The 20,520-nt window shown below is 32.9% G+C and overlaps 1 protein-coding gene across 1 annotated transcript in view; it reads right to left on the bottom strand.

Annotated features, from left to right (window-relative positions):
- Positions 1–20,520, bottom strand: part of LOC133323083 (E3 ubiquitin-protein ligase MIB2-like) — a gene marked incomplete at its 3' end in the record, with an annotated part of 93,037 nt that overhangs the window by 27,038 nt on the left and 45,479 nt on the right. The window contains exon 5 of the mRNA XM_061532040.1: positions 12,744–12,929. Coding sequence (XP_061388024.1) covers positions 12,744–12,929 — 186 coding nt within the window. The remainder of the gene's footprint in view (positions 1–12,743; positions 12,930–20,520) is intronic.

The following is a 20,520-nucleotide window of genomic DNA, read 5'->3' as shown; positions in this document are numbered from 1 at the left end:
AATAAATATATATTTAAGAACAAGAATTGAATACCCGGTCCTAAATGCGAAATACATATTTGACTTAATAAATTGTTGATGATAAGGTAACTGCTTATCTTAATGAAGGGGTTCCCGACTTGCAGTCTTGTGGGATTTTCAAAACCATGTCCATAACGTAGTTAGAACAATCTTGCCGAGTAAGCTTTTGAATACTTCGCTCGATTACATCAACAATGTTATGTTCCATTGAAACGTCACACAGCTCAGCTCTTGCGCATAATTTTATTTTTGAAAATGCATTTTCAATTGGATTTAGCATTGGAAAATAAAGCGGTAAGAATTTAAGGTTGCATCTTTTCGATTCGATCAAATTTTTTATGTCATGTCGCTTGTGTATTTGAGCGTTATTTTCCAACTCTGGATTGATTTTCTCAAAAAACAAATTCTATAAATAATTTAAATCTGTCTGCATTGACACTGCAATTAGAAACGATTGTGTGATGTACAACTCCCGCGTTGTTTATTGCTGCAATTATAGTGACATTACGACCTCTGATTGTAGGCAACACAATGTGTGCTCTTGTTCCTTGTCTTGAACGGGCTTGGGTTCTTCGTATGTGAAGATTAAATCCACACTCATCAATGAATATTAATTTTTCTTCTTGTTGGGGTATCCATTTTGTAAAGTCTTGAGCATATTTTTGTCTCAAGCCTAATGTTCTGGAGTCATTCATTCGTTCTATTTCAATAGAGGCCATCTTCAGCGTAATTTTTAATTTCCGTAATCCATTTTCTATGCAGCTTGTGGAAATATTTATATCATTTTCTCTCAGCAGTTTAGTTTTTATGGCTTTGAGGGTAATTCCAGGTTGACTTTTTATATAGAACTCGATCAGACTTAAAACTTGTGGTGTCAACAACTTAGTTCTATTTCCCCCACGCTTATTTTCCTTCAATGTTCCAAAATTGCCTACAATCAGAGGTCGTAATGTCACTATAATTGCAGCAATAAACAACGCGGGAGTTGTACATCACACAATCGTTTCTAATTCCAGTGTCAATGCAGACAGATTTAAATTATTTATAGAATTTTTTTTTGAGAAAATCAATCCAGAGTTGGAAAATAACGCTCAAATACACAAGCGACATGACATAAAAAATTTAATCGAATCCAAAAGATGCAACCTTAAATTCTTACCGCTTTATTCTCCAATGATAAATCCAATTGAAAATGCATTTTCAAAAATAAAATTATGTGCAAGAGCTGAGCTGTGTGACGTTTCAATGGAACATAACATTGTTGATGTAATCGAGCGAAGTATTCAAAAGCTTACTCGGCAAGATTGTTCTAACTACGTTATGGACATGGTTTTGAAAATCCCACAAGACTGCAAGTCGGGAACCCCTTCATTAAGATAAGCAGTTACCTTATCATCAACAATTTATTAAGTCAAATATGTATTTCGCCTTTAGGACCGGGTATTCAATTCTTGTTCTTAAATATTTATTTATTAAAACGTCAAGAAATATCCCTGTTTGTATTACTATTTATTTAGTTTTATGTAGTAAATATATTAAATGAAATCACACCGACTTAAAGAATATTTATGTTAATTACATAGGCATACAACTATATTTGTTAATATTCTTTGATTTAATTTGCAAATATTGGTTTAAAATTACTGCAAATATTATATTTCCTTAGATAAGAATAAAGGTTTCATTTAAATTGGAAAAAGTTGCATTCTATTTGTAAAAGGTTTCATTTCAATTGGAAAAGGTTTCATTCTATTTGTAAAAGGTTTCATTCCAATTGGAAAAGGTTTCATTTAATTTGGAAAAGGTTTCATTTAATTTGGAAAAGGTTTCATTTAATTTGGAAAAGGTTTCATTTAATTTGGAAAAGGGTTCATTTAATTTGTAAAAGGTTTCATTCAATGTGGAAATGCTATATATATATATAAATTACGTGTATATTCGTGATCGCTAAACTCAAAAACTATTGCACCGATTTTGACCAAATTGTATGTACATGCACTATGGGGCGTGAGGACTGTTTCTGTGTAGTTTGAAGTTCATCCGACAGATGGCGCAATATTTATTTTTTGTGTTTTTGCAACGTATCTGAAGAACTACTGCACCGATTTTGACCAAATTTTATGTATTTGCTCTATCGGACGTGAGAAGCGTTACAGTTTAATTTTAAGTTCGTCCCACAGATGGCGCGCTATATAGTTTCTTTGCGTTTTGCCCGATTAGAGATTGGGTGCTAAATTGATGCAATTCTGACAGGGCAAAACAATGTTTGCCGGGTCTGCTAGTACACTATAAATTGCCTTTAATTATATATTTCATGTAGGGTAAGGAAGTAACTGTAAGCTGTCGGTATAGTACTTTATGGTATATGCCTCACATAATGGAAGGTAAAGCCGTTTCTTCAAAATATATTTTTCAAGATGTTCGCCTGTTTTTCCCAAAAAAATTTTTTTTTCATGAAAACTCTTAGTCAAATCGGTCCCGCCGTTCTCAATTAATAAGTTGCTATACATTGTTAACATCATTTGTATAATTTTTTCGTTTGACTCCAACGCGCTTTTCACGAAGGCAGATTATGTATGAATTGGTGTCGAAATACTTAACGTCGATTTCAGTAGTTCTTGAGTTACGGTGCAAAAACACAAAAAAAAAAATAAATATTGCGCCTGTTGGATGAACTTCAAACTGCACAGAAACACTTCATACGCATCTTAGATTTTGGTCAAAATCGGTGCAGTAGTTCTTGAGTTACGTTGGAAAAACACAAAAAAAAAAACTAAATATTGCGCCATCTGACGGATGAAATTCAAACTACACAGAAACACTCCTGACGCCCCATAGTGTCTGTACATACAATTTTGTCAAAATCGGTGCAGTAGTTTTTGAGTTTAGCGATCACGAACATACAAGAAATTTTTATATATATAGATAGATAGGGAGAGGGGGGGCACCATTGAACGTGGGGCACCTTTGAACAGCGCTCTTAAAATCTCGGTTTAGAATTTTTCCGACCCGCAACCAAATTTTTTTATATGTCAATCTTGTTCTTTATCTGCGTAAACCATTTTGGCTAGCTTTTTCAGTTGTCGACAAAATTTACATGAGTGACTATGTTTTTAATATTTTTGTTGTAAGGGCGCAGGAAGAATTCAGTGATAGTTTTCTTTCGTTAAACAATTGTTTTGCATTCCAACAATTGTTTCAAACATAACTAATGTATTTTCTTTCATATATATTTCCTATATATAAAAAAAAGTTATTATAAATTTCCGTAAAATACCACAGGTGGGGCACCTATGAACATACCCAGTAAACTCAATTAAAAAACGGAGTTTTTAACTTTTGGCTTCGATTTCTCAAAAATTTCAAATGGGGTAATAAGACTACGAAAATAACGGTATTTTTCACTATATTAATTTTTGTTTTTATGTCATTTTATGTTTTAATACATTTTGATCTGAATTTTTTAATTTTCGAATATTTTTGTATGTATTTTTTAATAAATAAACGCATTTCTGATATATATGAATGCAATCTATATATATCTCTATATTATATATATATAAATTACGTGTATGTTCGTGATCGCTAAACTCAAAAACTACTGCACCGATTTTGACAAAATTGTATGTACAGACACAATGGGGCTTGAGGAGTGTTTCTGTGTAGTTTGAAGTTCATCCGTCAGATGGCGCAATATTTAGTTTTTTTTTGTGTTTTTGCAACGTAACTCAAGAACTACTGCACCGATTTTGACCAACACGTAATTTATATATATATACTAGCAGACCCGGCAAACGTTGTTTTACCCTATCATAATTGCATCAATTCAGCACCCAATCTCTAATCGGGCAAAACGCAAAGCAACTATATAGCGCGCCATTTTTTCATGATGTGAAAAATGTCCCCAATTATAACGACTGCACCAATTTGATTCACACTTTCCTCCCTATATATATAAATCCAATTTTTTAACATAGCTGGAGCGCAGGTTCACCTCTTTATAACTCTGGAATTACTTAAGTATATGAAAAGAAGTGAATAGTTTTGGGTTAATAGATCTGTCGTTGCAAACCTTTCATTTCAAAAAATGTGTAAAAACAGATTGAGGCGAACCAGTTTTTTATGTTCTCTATCGATTTGTGACTAAGTGACTTATTTCACGGTCTTCGTGTCAAAGTAAAACTAGAAGCCAACAAAATGGGGACTACGTCTCGTATGTACCAAGATGTTAATTGCATCTACCTTTAAATTATGCTGACAATTTGAAGCTCGATTTTGAATGTTTTTTGAATTTTCTTGCTTTAATATCAGGGTGCGCCAAAATTCGCTCGCAAACAAATTAAAATACATTATATTCGTTTTGTGCTCATTTTACGAATGAATTTATGGCGATAAATTCTTTACCAAACGAGCATTCACCAAAGAATGTTCGCACACACATAACAAACGAGTGAGAGCACACAAAAATGATCGTTCGTTTTGTTTGGTGGTTGAAGTTCTTTCTGACATTTTCTCACTAATGAGGACAAACATCCCGAATTCTCGCGAATGCTCAAAATAGTAACAAAAATAACAACAAACGTCAATAGTTGTTGGACATGTGTTTTGTTATTCCACATACTTTCTGCTACACACACATTCATGCGTTGTGTGTGTTTACTTTTTTATGATATGTTTGTTTGTTGTTGTTTTTAACAATGCGCGAACATTTGTTTTTTGAGTTTTTCAAAAGAATGTTCTTCAGCAACAAATGTTTGCAAACGAACGAATCGACGCTTGCAGCGAGATTTTATAGTTCGTGAATTTTTCGTACAATGCGAACATTCGCGAGAGATTGCAAATGCTTGTTCATTCATTGTAACTTTATCATTCGCGATAAATTGAAAACATTCGAATTCACGCCGAGAGCATTCGTGAGAAAGAGCGTATTTTAATCATTCTTAGCACCCTTTTTAATATTCAAACAGGAATTTCCAAAAATTAATTTCAGGATATACTCGCGAATCTGAATAATTTGAAATATATTTTGTGTATGTAGTATGCATAGATTCAGATAAATATTACATCCGAAGGTGGAACATTTTGTGAAAGAGATGTACCCAATTTATCTCAAAAATAATGTAAGTTGGGTCATCCATGGTTCTTAATGCACCGCATTGAAACAGCTATAGATCGATGTATTTTTTAGGGTGCACACCGAAATCGGATGCGCGTTAATGGTATATGGAGTTTTCGGAAATTATTCGCGTAGTACATCTTAGCCGTCAAATGAAATTTCATGGATTGGAAGATAACCTTCAGTATTTCATGGAAACTGCATGCCCAATCAAATGATTTTGAGGATTAAGCGAATTAAATGCAATATAAAATTTATATTTCATAATATAGTTTTATTTTAAGATTTATTCCTATTTATAAAACCCCAAGATATATCGGAAGGGCCTTGCTATAATCCGCAAGGCCTATACATATATACAAATATGATGACATTATTTCTTCGAACCAAAAACAAATACTTTTCCCCAATAACTTGTTTTGTTGTCACTGTAGTTTACAAACCGCTACACAGACATGTGTGATTTTGATATGATTAGATTTATCGTTGTGATTAGAATATGCAGATATTTTTAAAGTAATTTTTATGTGGATATATGTCATTAATATAACGAAACTAATTCCGTAATCTCCTATATTTTTATTATTTTTCTCTCATTTCGCGAAAATATTCAACTTTTTCGCGATTATTATAACAAATTCATATTCTAATTTTACAAAGGAAGTCATATATCAACGTTTTTGGTCAACGTTTTGATCGCGAACGGTTTCGGAGTCACGACATTTTTCTCTATATGTGTACCAAAAATCATTGAGGTGCCACGAAAAACCCGATTTTTTGAAAATGGTATATTAAAAAATTGGCAATATTGCCAATATACATGTTAATTTACTATTACATTTATAAGCTTATTCTACAATTGCAAGAATGAGCGTTTAGTAGTATTACACAAATAATACTACCAAGAGGGTTCCGTTTCGATTTTTCTACAATTGTTACGATAACCTTTTACATTATTTTCTTACGCCTTTTTCAAGCTTAAGGCTTTTGTTGGTAATACCATAGACAGACGACAGACTTAATTTGCATTAAAAATTTCTTAATTTGAATTAATATTTACCCATGACAGACGGGAGTTTCTGCATTTTTTGCTTCAAAACAATTGTTGGTCTGTGTGTAGGATGAATTTTTTTACATTTGTTTCGATATTTTTCGGGATTACATCTTTAGGAAATAGATACATGACATAAAGGAGGAATAGCAACTATGATCTTAGCAAAACAGTTCCCCATTTAAAAAATGGTTGAAATTTGCCTTCATTTCTTATTTTTATTTTCATAAATATAAATAAATTTGAAAAGAAACAATTCATTTTCGACAGCATTGCCATATTGAGATTACCTTATTCAGTATAAATTCAGTTTGATTTTGCGCATTAACAACACATAAAACTGGGGATAATGTACAAGTTAATTTGAATTAAGGCTGTTAATGCAAATTAAGGCTGTCGTCTGTCTAGGCTATTACGTTGCAAAAACACAAAAAAAAAAAAATATTGCGCCATCTGTCGGATGAACTTCAAACTACACAGAAACACTCCTCACGCCCCATAGTGTCTGCACACACAATTTTGTCAAAATCGGTGCAATAGTTTTGGAGTTTAGCGATCACGAACATACATGTAATTTTTATATATATAGAGATAGAGATATAATCTCCTGAAACTTTAATACACTTAGTCCAACGCCTTTCTAAAAATTCTATCCCTTGAATAAAATAGTTTTCCTGAAGGTCTTCAAAACTGTAATTGCATCTTTCTTTTTGAATTTTTTAGATTTGGAAACACTGGGAGCTAAATCAGTAGTTTAGGGTGGGTGGTAAAATAACTCGTACTTTAATTTGTTGATTTTAGCCATTGCACTATAGGTAATTTGGACAGATTTTTAGGCAAAAAGTCATTTTTTTCAATTTTGGAAAATAATATATTTTTTGATGGCAATAAAAAGAAAACATGTCAAATTTTATGATTCTGTAAGTTTTTTTGCGTAAAAGACTTAAATGCAGTGGAAATTGTAGCCAAACTCTTCACTTTGAAAATTAATATAATGTAATAAAAAAAATTTAAATAGTTTAAAACCGCTAAATGCAAAGCATAAACATAAAAATTAAACATGGAGAGTATTAACGGTGGTGTATGCTGTTTATTTAATATATAATATTTGTTAATACATTTGTGTAGCGATTCAAAATTTACATAGTTGACTATAATAAAATAATTGTTTTTATTTTTTACACATAAGTCATTTTAGATAGACTTTTACTAAAATGTTTAAATTTGTCTGATCTTTTGACTCAAAAACAGGACAAACTAACTATAATGCATTGTTAAAATATTCATATTCATACCAGCCGATTGAATTGTTTTTGCTTTCTTTGGGCTTCAGCTTCAGTCCATTGTTTGGATTGGATTGTTCTTTTCTCTCTGGAATATAGTGGTGGATCCATGTCTCATCAACAGTTATGAAACGACGCTTAAAATTCATGTTATTTCGTTTAAAACGATCCAAACAAGCTTGAGAAATGTTCATTCTTATGCGTTTTTGATTGGTTGTTAACAAATGCGGCATCCATCTTGCAGAAAGCTTTTTCATCTATAGTTCTTCATGGAAAATTAAATGGACTCGATCATTTGAGATGCCCTCGATATTAACAATTTCACGAACTTTTATTCGTCGATCATTCATATCATACACTTTGGCTACACTACGTGGTTCATCTTTAATCTTTAAAGATCGGTCAATATTTAGCTGTTCAAATTGGCCCTGACTTTTGTGTGATAAATGACAAAATTTGTATTCTATAGCGTTGATAGTATATCCAAGAGGAGTGGTTGACCTTTAAATTGTCGTATGTACTCGGATGTGGGAGTTACACTTAAATATGTACAGGTGCTTACGTATTCAGATATAATTTAATAAACCATTATTAAATTATATTTGAAATGTTCAATGAGATTCCAGTTATGGTCAAGGACAACGCCTATAATTTTGATAATCAGATAATCATTTTGGGATGAATTGGATCGAAAACTTAATTTTTTTTGATTCGATCTATAAGCTACATATATATATATATATATATATATACTAACCTTGTTTTGCCCTATCAGAATTGCATCAATCTAGGTTTTGTAAAAATTAACGAATTCATGAAAAATATATTTCAGAAACTTTTTACCATTTAATTTATGTCAAGTTTCCGCAATAAAAAAACGCATAATATTTTCCTCGCAACGGTAAACCTTCATAATCCCAGTTTATTGTTTTTATTAAAACAACTATTTTTTAGTGGGGAATGTGTTAAGTAATATTATTATGGTTAACTATTAAATTATGTCAGTATGTATGGTATTTCAGTTTATCAATTGGTGGAACTTATTCCACCAAACATAAGTATGGATGGCGTAATTACTATTCATATTTTGATCACATACGATTCATAAGTCTTCGAAATCATCAAAATTGGTGCAGACGTTCTTGAGCTATGTTTTTCTTTTTTATTTCGTTTTTTTTTTCGTTTGATTCCCAAGCGCTTTTCACGAAGACAGATTATGTATGAATTGGTGTCGAAATACTTAACGTCGATTGCAGTAGTTCTTGAGTTACGGTGCAAAACACAAAAAAAAAAAAAATAAATATTGCGCCTGTTGGATGAACTTCAAACTACACAGAAACACTCCTGACGCCCCATAGTGTCTGTACATACAATTTTGTCAAAATCGGTGCAGTAGATTTTGAGTTTAGTGATCACGAACATATACGTAATTATATATTCATATACGTAATTTTTATATATATTTTTGATACCTGAAGATTATAACTTAAAAACACAACATGCAACTGACACATACACTCAGTAGAAAAAGTCTGCGTACAACCTTACGCTTAACTCTATAATTGTCAAAAATTATTTTCTACACAATATTATTTCATAAGCTTGATTATAGGTCTTCAAAGAAATCGATGTCGTTTAAATTATTGTAGATCTGGCAAAACTGTTAAAAACGATTAGTTTATGAAAAATCCTAGTTGACAACATAGGAAAAGTCTGCGTACAAATAGTAAAATGGTGATTCCCCGCATTGTAGTTACATGAATTTATGGAGATCTTATTTTATGAAGATCTTGGGTTTTTAAAAGCTTTCCATAACAACAAAATAAATGATAAACGATTTTCTTGTCGTGATATTTTTTTGTTTTAACATTTTTATTTCATTGTGTATGACTTGAATGTCTTGTTGTTTGTTTTCAATCTTTTTCATTTTATCATTTTCATTTTTATTTTGGCAATCATTATTTCGTTTTATTTAAAAAATTTCGCCTCTATGAGTTGGAGTATTTTTGATTTGTTTTGCGATGATATGGGAGTAGCGTAGATTGTTTTTGTTGTTGGTGTTGAAAACATTCGGCGAGATTTGTTAATTTGCTCGTCTTTATTGTTATTCTTTTTTATTTAAAAAAACTGGATTACGTTGTTTTTTTATATTGTTTTTCTATTATATTGACACTATAAAAATGTTATTAGTGTAAAATTGGATTTTTATTATGTGCTTATATTTTTATTTTTTAAGCAAAGCGGAGACAAATTGAAAAACGCTCGCTATTTTTCGATATTCTTCTTTTCATTTCATTCACTACTTAATATATTTTTTCTATTTACAATTTGGAAAACCCACCCTGGTATGTACCTAGCGGTTTCCAACATCCAAAAAATCACATTTATCTTCAAAATTAATGACCAAATGCAGCCAAATTGGTAGATTAAATATTTGAAATAACAACTTGAAAGATAGAATACATCGACTTCGAAGGCGTATATATTACATTTACATTTTACTGGATTTCATTAAACCCAGTGGGTTTAAGTTGTCAATTGCATTAAATATATGTCAAATAAATCCTCATAAAGTAGGTTAACCCGGTAAAAAGTTTTAATGTACATGTCGTTTTATTTAAAAAACCGGTATATTATTGCGTATTTAAGGATTAATCGATGTATAATGGCATCTATAGTACTAAATAGTTTTTATCAGAGGAAAAATGTCAGTCACAACAGATTGACAACAATAAGCTTAGAGCACACTAAACGTCATGCCATCTCTCCAAGCAACTGAATGCAGCTTTCAGTGGACCATAATTGCTCTTCAAATCCCGCGCAAAGACGTACTCGATGTTTGGTAATTTAGTCGACTTATGGACCACATCAGTCATGGCAACGCAAGGTACGTTCCCAGAACATGGAACTGGCAACTGATGAACTTGGGTGGGGGTAACCGTTCTTTGTTTGCCTGTATTAACGATCATAACTGTAGGTCACTTTAGGTTAAATGGGTCTAACACCATTCTCTATGTTCGACCGTACGCTTTTTCGTTGGTCATACAAAAGAATTCCTTCATTGAATCAAAGTTTAGATTTAGTTTTTTTTAGTTTATTTTACTCGACAAAGCTTTAAGCTGTATATCAATTAGTCCACTGTACTTCTCTGGGCAGTGGACTGAAAAATATTAAATGAATTTTTCAATATTTTACTAACAGGGCTATATATTATTGGACTTATTGCGTAATAAATGAGGTTTCTTTAAAAAGGAGATGTCTACATAAATATTTGTTGGTTCCTACGGAAATTTTAAAATTTACATAACATTTGTATCTTTTACATTTTCATTAATTGTGAAAATCATAAAAATAAAACCAGTGAGCGGAGCAGTATAGTCGGACGCGGCCGACCATACGATACCCTACACAACTACCACGAACTCTAACTTTCTGAGGATGTTTATTCCGAGTCTGAGTAATATTTCGTGATATCTGCCCCCTCTTGTCCGATTAGAGGTCAACAACACCTCTTCCTTACTTTTTTCGAATATTCAGTACAGTCCTTCTAATTACTTGTCCAGATTACCTTCACGGTGGGTTGTGTTGTGATTTTCGGATTATACTCGACTCGATAACACACAAAAAAATTAAGTTTCGGTCCATTTCATCCCAAAATTTTAATCTGATCATCACCGAAAATTGTAGGCGTTGTTCTTGACCATAACTGGAACTTCATGAACATTTCAAAGCCATCAGCGCGATATTTCCCCCTCTAATGTGGTAATGGGTTACTAAATAATATCTGAATACGTAAGCACTTGTAAATATTTGACTGTAACATACATCACTATATTTGGTATCAATTTAAAGGCCAACCACTCCTCTTGAATATGCTATCAACTCCCCGGGTCTACATCCTCCAGGAGTAAATATATATGCCATAGAATACAAATTTTGTCATTTTTCACACAAAAGTCAGGGCCCATTTGACCCGCTAAATATTGACCGATCTTTATCAGAACATGCATGCTTATTCTCTGGGCCGATCCCCTTCTCCATGCAAAAATTCGCGGTATTTGGGCCATAATTGCGGCCTCTGGAGCGACCAGAAAAACCGACAAAAATAATGTTTTTGGTCCATTTCATCCCCTAAATATTACCCGATCTTTTCCAAAAACAATAGGGGTTTTCATTGGCCAGAACCCATCCTACATGCAAAATTTCGTGAAGATTGGTCCATAACTGTGGCCTGTATCGTGTTTACAAACTATAATGGACAGACGGACAGACGGACGGACGGACACACATGTCTAGATCGACTCAGCTAGTCGAGATATGACGGTCGGTATACTTAAAGGTGGGTCTAGGACCAATATTTCGCGGCGTTACAAACATTTGGGGCTGCACAAAGCTATAATACCCTGACAACATAGTTGTGTAGGGTATAATGATACAATAAAATACATTGAATAAATACATTAAAATGCATTGAACAACTAAATAATTTAATAGTGTTTTTATCGTAAACTTTTTTATATTTGTTTTTTAGTTATTAATAGAAATGAAATCAACTATTAGTGGGGAATATTTTGATTTTGCAAAATAGTCAGGCGTAACCCCAGTTTGCTGTTTTTTATAGAAAACAACTATTAGTGGGGAATATGGCATTGTCCACCAAGGAGTAAGACAGGGAAGACTTTAGTTTCGGATCTCGCCACTGTTCCTCATCATTTCCCTTAGTTTTTTGTTGGGGATATTCTCCACAGAAGCTTTTAATAGCTTATTTACAAAAAAAAAACTTCTATACCAAAATGTCTCTTGTAACAAAGCGGCATCAGGGCACCTTTGGCAATCGCTTTTTCGATATGAAGCTCTCACCGTACATCACTAGTCTCAATACATAGGTATCGAATATCAAAATAAATAACTGACACAAAGTTTGAAATTTCTAGCTAATAAGCTTATTTAGATACATAGGTTTTTGTATTTTTATAGATGTTTCTGTACCCAGTTGTTCAATGAATAGAAATTGTCTGCTATTGTATAGTTATATGGCTAGTTCCTATGTTCACTAGTTACTTTATGCCCAAAAGTGGCACACAAAATAGATTATTGACTTCATAGATTATTGGTGTTCATTTTCGACCATTATTACTTTCAATGTATGGAATATCAGTGTGTTGTGTCCATTGTCATGCTGACCAACCATTCTAGGGGATTGGGAGAAGTTTCCTGCTACTAAATATTTCGTATACCCTTACCATATATACATACATATAAAAAAACTCACCTAAAACTGGCATATGGTCTTTGTAATAAAATCCGCCTGTTGTGGCAGCAACATATTTCAAATCGACATTTCCTTTGTGTCCCAGACGGTAAACATTTGTAGATCCAGAGGCCCAAGAGACATTAGCAACACTACGACAAGATTCGTTATCCCAACCTCGTATTTCCATAACCAGACCAGTTTGACCTACGAAAAAGAAAACCTTTAATAATTTTAATAGTTTATTGGAAGAAAATTATACACATTTGAACACGCATACATTTATCATAAAGACAATGTTCACCACAGAAATTAATATTCATATTATATCAGGGACGTACGATGATTAAATTATAAAACATTTTATATTATTTTAATATAGATCATTTGTAAAACATGTTAAATTCGTATATGTTTATTAGAAAATATAAATAGTACTTCTAAGCAAAGGCAATACTAATATTCATTGAGATCACAAAAATATATAAATTTATTACTTTTAACGTATAGAGTATATATTTAATTTATTGTATATTAAAAAAATCAGATCTGAAACAGATTTTCGCCACATCTAAATCGCACCAAATGCTTTTAGATGGTCGGGGTGCTTTTGCTTTCTACATAGTGGTCCACAGATCCACTTCAGTTTCTGCATCCTGCTTACAACTTCGAAAATCTTTTTCATAAAATTGTATGATTTCTTTCTTTCAGTGAAAACAGAAGTATAATTTCATATGTTTTAATAATTTTTAGAATAACTAATATATGTATAAGTATCGAAATACAATTAACTTTACAGCTGTATGTAATAAGAATGATTTGATCTAGCATCCATTACATATTTATTGGAAATTAAATTTTAAAATATTCCTCTATATCTTCCATAATACAGCACTTCTCACTTCTTCAACAAAAGACTTCTGGGTTTATTCTCCAATTATTGCATTTTTGGGTGTACTCTCAAACTTGTTCTAAGTTTTTCATTCCCATCCGCTCTGTATCGCAACAGCGCTCTCAAATTTCCTATATTCGGATTATTTACGACGAACGACAGCATTCCGGAGTCTTTACTTCCCCCAAAGGTAAAGCACTCCCTTCCACACAGAATTATTTTTGAAACTTGTTGGTTGCACTTTCCGCATCCTTCTTTATTTGAAAATAAGACGCACATTTTACTAAATCTGAATATGTGATCCAAGAAAACCGATGGAACCATTTGATTTGTAATGTTCTTTTTCCAATTTTTATTTGTGGCTCAAATTCGTAGGCAAGGTGCGAAGTCCATGTACAATTTAATAAAACCGCAATGGCGGTTTTAAGGTTTTGACCAATTTTAAAGATATGGATTTGACTCAATTCGTTAAAATGAGTATTCGTATTCGATCAACTAAACTATTTATTTTTTTAGTAAGAATATAAGCGGCATCTTTTCTTAAAAATGTGTATTGTGTCAGCTTGTTTTGACAGTAAGCAGGAATAAGAACAAACATTTGTTTTTTTTTTCAGGCAAATATTTATTTGCCCTTACAATATTTTTGTAAGAGCAAACAAGGGAAAATAGTAGCTGATTACATTGAGTCGGCTTTAATATTGTTGTGCATTTTGTAATTCCGATTAAATAATGATTTTCTGTGAAATTTTGTGCACTCATTGCAAGAACTCCTGGAATGTTTGATATTGCAAAAGGAATATTTTTTGGCATATACCATATATTGTATTTTGATGGTTTCAATTTCGTTTGGAACGGAAAGGGTTGTAATTAGGCATCCTGGTTCTTGGAGGGTTACATACAACTTTGGAAAAAGTAGAAGTCCATGTTTGAAATAGCTCCTCTCTATTTAAGGTATTTTGAAGGTTTTAGCAACAGTTTGCCACCACTTTCGGTAAGTGGCCCTAATTTGGAATTCCAACCAACCGTTTTCATAACCTCCACCTTTTTGTCAATACATTTCCAACGTATAGTACAGTATGCCAAGAATCAGTTTGTAAATTGACTCTCGTACATGTAGAAGCTCGAAGTAACACTAATTATATTATTTTTAATATTTACTTGCTATTTATCATAATGGCTTGCTGCACTTAATACAGTTTGAGTCAAACAAATTAAAATTTAGTACAAAATAAAAAAAAATATCACAACATCACAATTTTACCAGTGTAAAGTGGCCCGTAAACGATCATGCATGCATGACATGCATTTTGTGGTGTTAGTGAAAATTTGTATGTATGTGTCACACCTACGATGCATGAAGCAAAATAAAAATTTTTGATTTTTCGCAAGCATGACGTTCGATGTTGACGTGTGTGCATATTCTCATTTGTGACGTTTTTTCAAAGGGAATGGATGTATAGAGATGTATGCCAGTCGTTCTCAGACCTTTTTCAGCATTTTCTCTATTTTGTAAGCTCAAGGACAAAATCGAAAAAATTGTTTCGTCCGTTGTCGACATTGTCTGCACAGCACGAAATCAAATCCAAAATGAATGCATGAACCGTGTGCGCTGAAGCTTCATGCACACGTATACGATTTTGATGTCATGCATGCATGATCGTCTACGGCCCACTTAACATCTTCTGTTTTGTTTTATTATAAAAATAACGGTACGTTGCTGTTAGTTTTTGTGTGTTCTACAGTTTTTGCGTTATATTGGGAATCATTTGATGACAAAATTTTTAAGCGTGCTCAACACACAAAAGTTAACCTATGATGTAATTCAGTGTAATTGTGTAATAAAGTGTAATCGAAAGGTTGGAAATGTTTTCAGTTTTTGGAAATATTGGACTTAAAGCGAGAAGGTGGTCCGAATCCCAAAATTAATAAACATGCCATAATTATTAGAACATTTATGTTAAACTCTCGAATATCTAAAATAACGCTTTTGAGGAAAATCGAAGAAGAGTGTGGTGCTATAGTTTAGCACAAAACTATTCGACCGACTATATTAAAAACCAAGTACTCAACAAGAGCAGAACGCAAAACAACCTTTACTATCTGCAGCAAATATAGACACGAGATTTTCATTCACCAACAGAAAACGTAAACCAATTTGATACGTCGACAAAACCAATAGATGGCTTTTCCTCCGGTGTTATGATATCATAACAACAGAGCAAACAATATTAAACGATTTGAGTTCGTCTTGGAACGGCTCACAAGGTCGAAATTTAAAAAATATAATACTCCCACGGGCATAAAAAAATGTACTAAATGGCGATTTGTTAAGCCTTCGCTTAACTAACACGTGTTTCAAATATCAAACTAAACTATCAAGTCTTAGAGAGCCTACCCAAACTATCAACATATTGAAGATGAACTCGTTTTTAAAAGATTTTTAGACTTTAGACAACGCATGATATGTAGTCTTATACCGTCTATACTAAATAGAAAGTTGACTAATTGTAGGTGGAGTAAAGCGGAAAAAATATTAAACGGTTTAAGCTCTATATCGCAAGCTTATAAAATGGTCGATGGTCGGTCATTACTCTTAATTATCTTATTGCGTATATATTATTATATATATTTTGCATATTTATGATCAGTATTTACTTCAGATTTATGCATGGACATAATCAACCAAAAGTGAATTGTGAAGTCTCTGTTAACAGTAAAAATAAAAATATAAGTAAAAATTTTTATAATTTGTGTTGTTTTTTTTTATTATAGTGTTTCTACGTAAACTTATTAAAATCAAATTCCTAGCATACTTTTAGGCAGTACCAATTATGGTGTTTTTACACAATATGTATTTTACATATGTGCTGTCACTTTATTTACATATTTTGACACACACAACGAATTACATATGGATGGAATAAGTGACAGCACATATGTAAAATACATATCGTGTAAAAACACCATTAACTGTAACTGTAAAGAAAGCTAAACTCGAAACCTTGAAAAGGGGAGTCGATTCGGTTCACTCTCTAGAAATTTCGAAAAAAATGTTTAATAAATTTGAGTTTGCAGATGGTTCACCGAAAAGAAAAAAATCGTTAGTAGTTGCTCAATGTGATAGTTTAATTACATTATACTCTCGCCAGTTGTGGCTCCGTTACGCAACAATGCTAATAATAATATTTCAGCAGGTAATAATCTGGCACTTTCAGCGCTTCATTCCAATTTATCGCCTAGTGATATCGCCACTAAAATAGTTGCAGTACACCGATTGAGACCTCTCCTCCCTCAGCACCTACTGTTATTCCACAACTTCCAATATTACCCCAATAATCGCTAATGCTAATGCTGCTAACTTTTCAAGCTTCCAATCTTGTGACTGATATTTCTAAGAGTAAAAAATGAACTTGAAGTTCCACCTAGAAAAACCATATTTATATGGGCATTTCCGTAACCAAAGCCGAAGAATTTATTTTCTTTAATTGTGCTTTCATACGTGAAGTAACGGCAAAAAAACACAAAAAGACCACATTTATCATTTTTTCTTCTTGTTCTTAGTTCTTGTTCTTTGAAAGTGCAATAATAATGCTTAATATCTCTTATACATGTAAAGAATATAAAATGTTCAAAATATTCACACAATTCGCAGAGTTTTCCCATTATTAGCAATGCTGTCTAAAGTTATGTATATTTGAAGTCGCGTGAGTGACCGCTGTTTTGTGGCTTTTATCCCGAAAGATTAGAACCTGAGGTCCTTTTTTACCATTGATAGTACTCCTAAAGTTCTACAAAAAAGTATTAAGGGAGAATTGTAAACATGTAATTGTTTTTGATTTATTTAACATTTAAAGTTTGATTTTGCCACTGAAAGTCGTGTAAGTGACTGCGGATGTGCCCATATCTACCCCGACGGTGGATAATATTCGTTCTTATATTAGTAATAAATTTAAAGATCTACGCAATAATCCTTAAATCTGCAAAAGATCTGTTAGTATAACCCTGCCAGTCAGCATAGATCATTGTTTCTTGCTATACACAGAAATGAGTCTCGAAGACATCCTGTAGAAACTTAACAAATTATTCGGCAAAGTAGAAACAGAAGTGTCACGACGCTACAAGTGTTTACAATTGATAAAGCTGGAAGAGGAAGAATATAAGGAATACGCCTGAATGTGTTTACAACGCTACAAGTGTTCACAATTGATAAAGCTGGAAGAGGAAGAATATAAGGAATACGCCTGAATGGTCTACTTACAGTGCGAACTGTTCAAGTTAAACCAAATGCAAGTGGATCAATCCAAGTGTTTGTCTACGTGGATTAAAATCCAACAAAAACAACGACATTAGCTTACGTTTACTTAAACTGCTAGACGAAGCAAAATAATCCACAACCCTTGACACACTCGTAGATGAAACTTAACGACTCATGGATTTCAAAACAGACAACACACTGATCGAGCATCAGTCGCAATCAATTTGCGCAGTCAAAAATGTTTCCAAGACTAAAATTCCTTCAAATAAAATTCCAAAAACAACGACGAAATGCATTCCACGAAATATTGTACCTTCAAAACACACAAATGCTCAAAGTATCAATAGATAGGTCACAAGGATAACATTTGCAAAATACAACGCCAAACACAGTTTTCTCATAAAAGCAACTCAAATTCAAGAAATTGCGAAAACTCACCACCGTTGAGAAAACAACAAGAAAGTTCGACTACAAATCGACACGACTTCAAATATTTCAATAACATCACTATAATCTTGGGAAACCATAGGTCAGCCTCACCTATCAGAAACCAATGATACAGCAACCGACATCAATTCAAACAGCATCAAAATTCAGACATAACGCTAACTCTACACTGCTACGTAACGGACATCGATCACCTATATATAATAGGTATCGACTGGATACAAAGTTTTAACCTTTGGGATAAACTAATTTCAACTTGGTGTCGCCAAATATTAACCGACGAATACTTATCTAACTTGAGAGTCAAGTATGAAAAAGTTTTTGACAAACAACAGCAGTATAGGTCTCTGCACCAAATAAAATTTGTGCAGATTACTCAACGGGCCTCAACAATTCAATTGAACTAAACCAATATCCTTTGCCCTCCGCCGAAGAAATTCACGCAGACTGACAAAACTGCATGATATTCACACATTTAGATCTCACCGCATATCTTCAAATGGAAGTTGACGATAAAAGTAAAGACCTAATTCAAATAAACACTCACAAGGGTTTATACCAGGAGCCTTTCAGTGAATCATGGATTAGCACAGTTATCCAAGGAGCTCGAGCGTATATAGACGACATAGTCTTGGCAAGTACATGCATCACAAAACTAATCTTAACCCGTTATTACAGAAAATGCAAGATTATGGCTATAAACTCAAATTCGAAAAATGCCAAGTTTTCAAACCATGAATCAAGTATCTTGGTCAAATCAGTGATAAAGACGGCATACGACAAAATTCTTGCAATACAGAATATAAAGGTCCCAGAAAATATCTCTGAAGTACGAAGTACGGTTCCATAAACTACTATGGAATGTATGTCAATATCATAAGAAAAATCAGAAAACCACTAAATGATCTCTTAAAAAAGGAACACAAGTTCACCTGGACCAAAGAATGTCAACAATCTCTAGACGAATTTAAACACATTCTGACATCTGATTTACTACTCACTCATTACGACCAGAGAACGTAAACAAACATTACGATACCCGTACTAATCACACAAAGTCACAAACTTTGCATTTGCCTTGAATCGTTTCGTTCTTAGTACCAAACAAAACAACAACTTTTTAAATCAAAAAGAACGAAACAGTACGATTGCTTTAGTGTACTTCTGTTGGATGATGTTTAGTTGAAACCAGGGTTAAAAATGCTAACGCCAAAATAGCAAAAACACCGAAAATTGCCGCATTGCAAGCTAAATTCATTCCCAAAATATGCAGTACAGCCAATCACAACTGCAACAAATAGCAACAGATTACAAAAAATTTTAGCAAGCAAAAATAAAGCTTCTTGATAGTGTCAGCAGCTACAAAATAGCAGTGAACAACTACAACATAATTGACAACGCGATTAACAACCAAAGCTTAAGTGGGCCGCAGACGATCGTGCATGCATGGCGCAAGCGCACATGGTTCATGCATTCATTTTGCTTTTGATTTGGTGCTGTACAGACAATGTCGATAACGGACGATACAATTTTGTCGATTTTGTCCTTGTGCTTAAAAAATAAAGAAAATGCTGAAAAAAGGGCTGACAACGACCGGCATACTTCCAAGAACTCTATAACATTTTTTTCGCAGTATCCGACATTCCTATATAACCATTCCCTTTGAAAAAAACGTCACAAGTGAGGATATCATTCATGCGAAAAATCAAAATTTTTTGATTTTGCTTCATGCATCGTAGGAGTGACACATACATACAAATTTTCACTAACACCAAAAAATGCATGTCATGCATGCATGACCGTTTGCGGGCCACTTTACAATAAAGACTAAGCACGTTGATTGTGGCAGCTTAGCAAGATTTTTAGCAAACAAAACCCGAGTATTTTTCGATTTCAGTGTTGCCAATTGACATTTTATAAATTATATGAGAGAATTAAAAATCGCGATCATGACAATTCCATTTTTTCGAATAAAGATAATTATAAACACTTGCTAAAGGTTTTCATTTAAGGGAACACCCCCATTCTCGATTTTAATTTTTCAAGATTTTCAATGGGCTGGTAAATCAATACCAATGCTTGTTATAGTACGTTTACGTTTAACCAGATTTCGTTAACCCAGTGGGTTTCAATTGTCATTTCCTTTGCAGTAAAAAAGTTCTAATGTACAAGGAGTTTTAAGGTTTGTAACTTTACACATATAT

Source organism: Musca vetustissima, unplaced genomic scaffold (assembly GCF_032173495.1).
Source record: "Musca vetustissima isolate MV318-11 ecotype Yass unplaced genomic scaffold, APGP_CSIRO_Mvet_v1 utg47419, whole genome shotgun sequence".
In the NCBI taxonomy this organism is placed as follows: Eukaryota; Metazoa; Arthropoda; class Insecta; order Diptera; family Muscidae; genus Musca; species Musca vetustissima.
The sequence above is the reverse complement of the archived record's forward strand: the minus strand, read 5'-3'. Positions and strand labels throughout refer to the sequence as shown.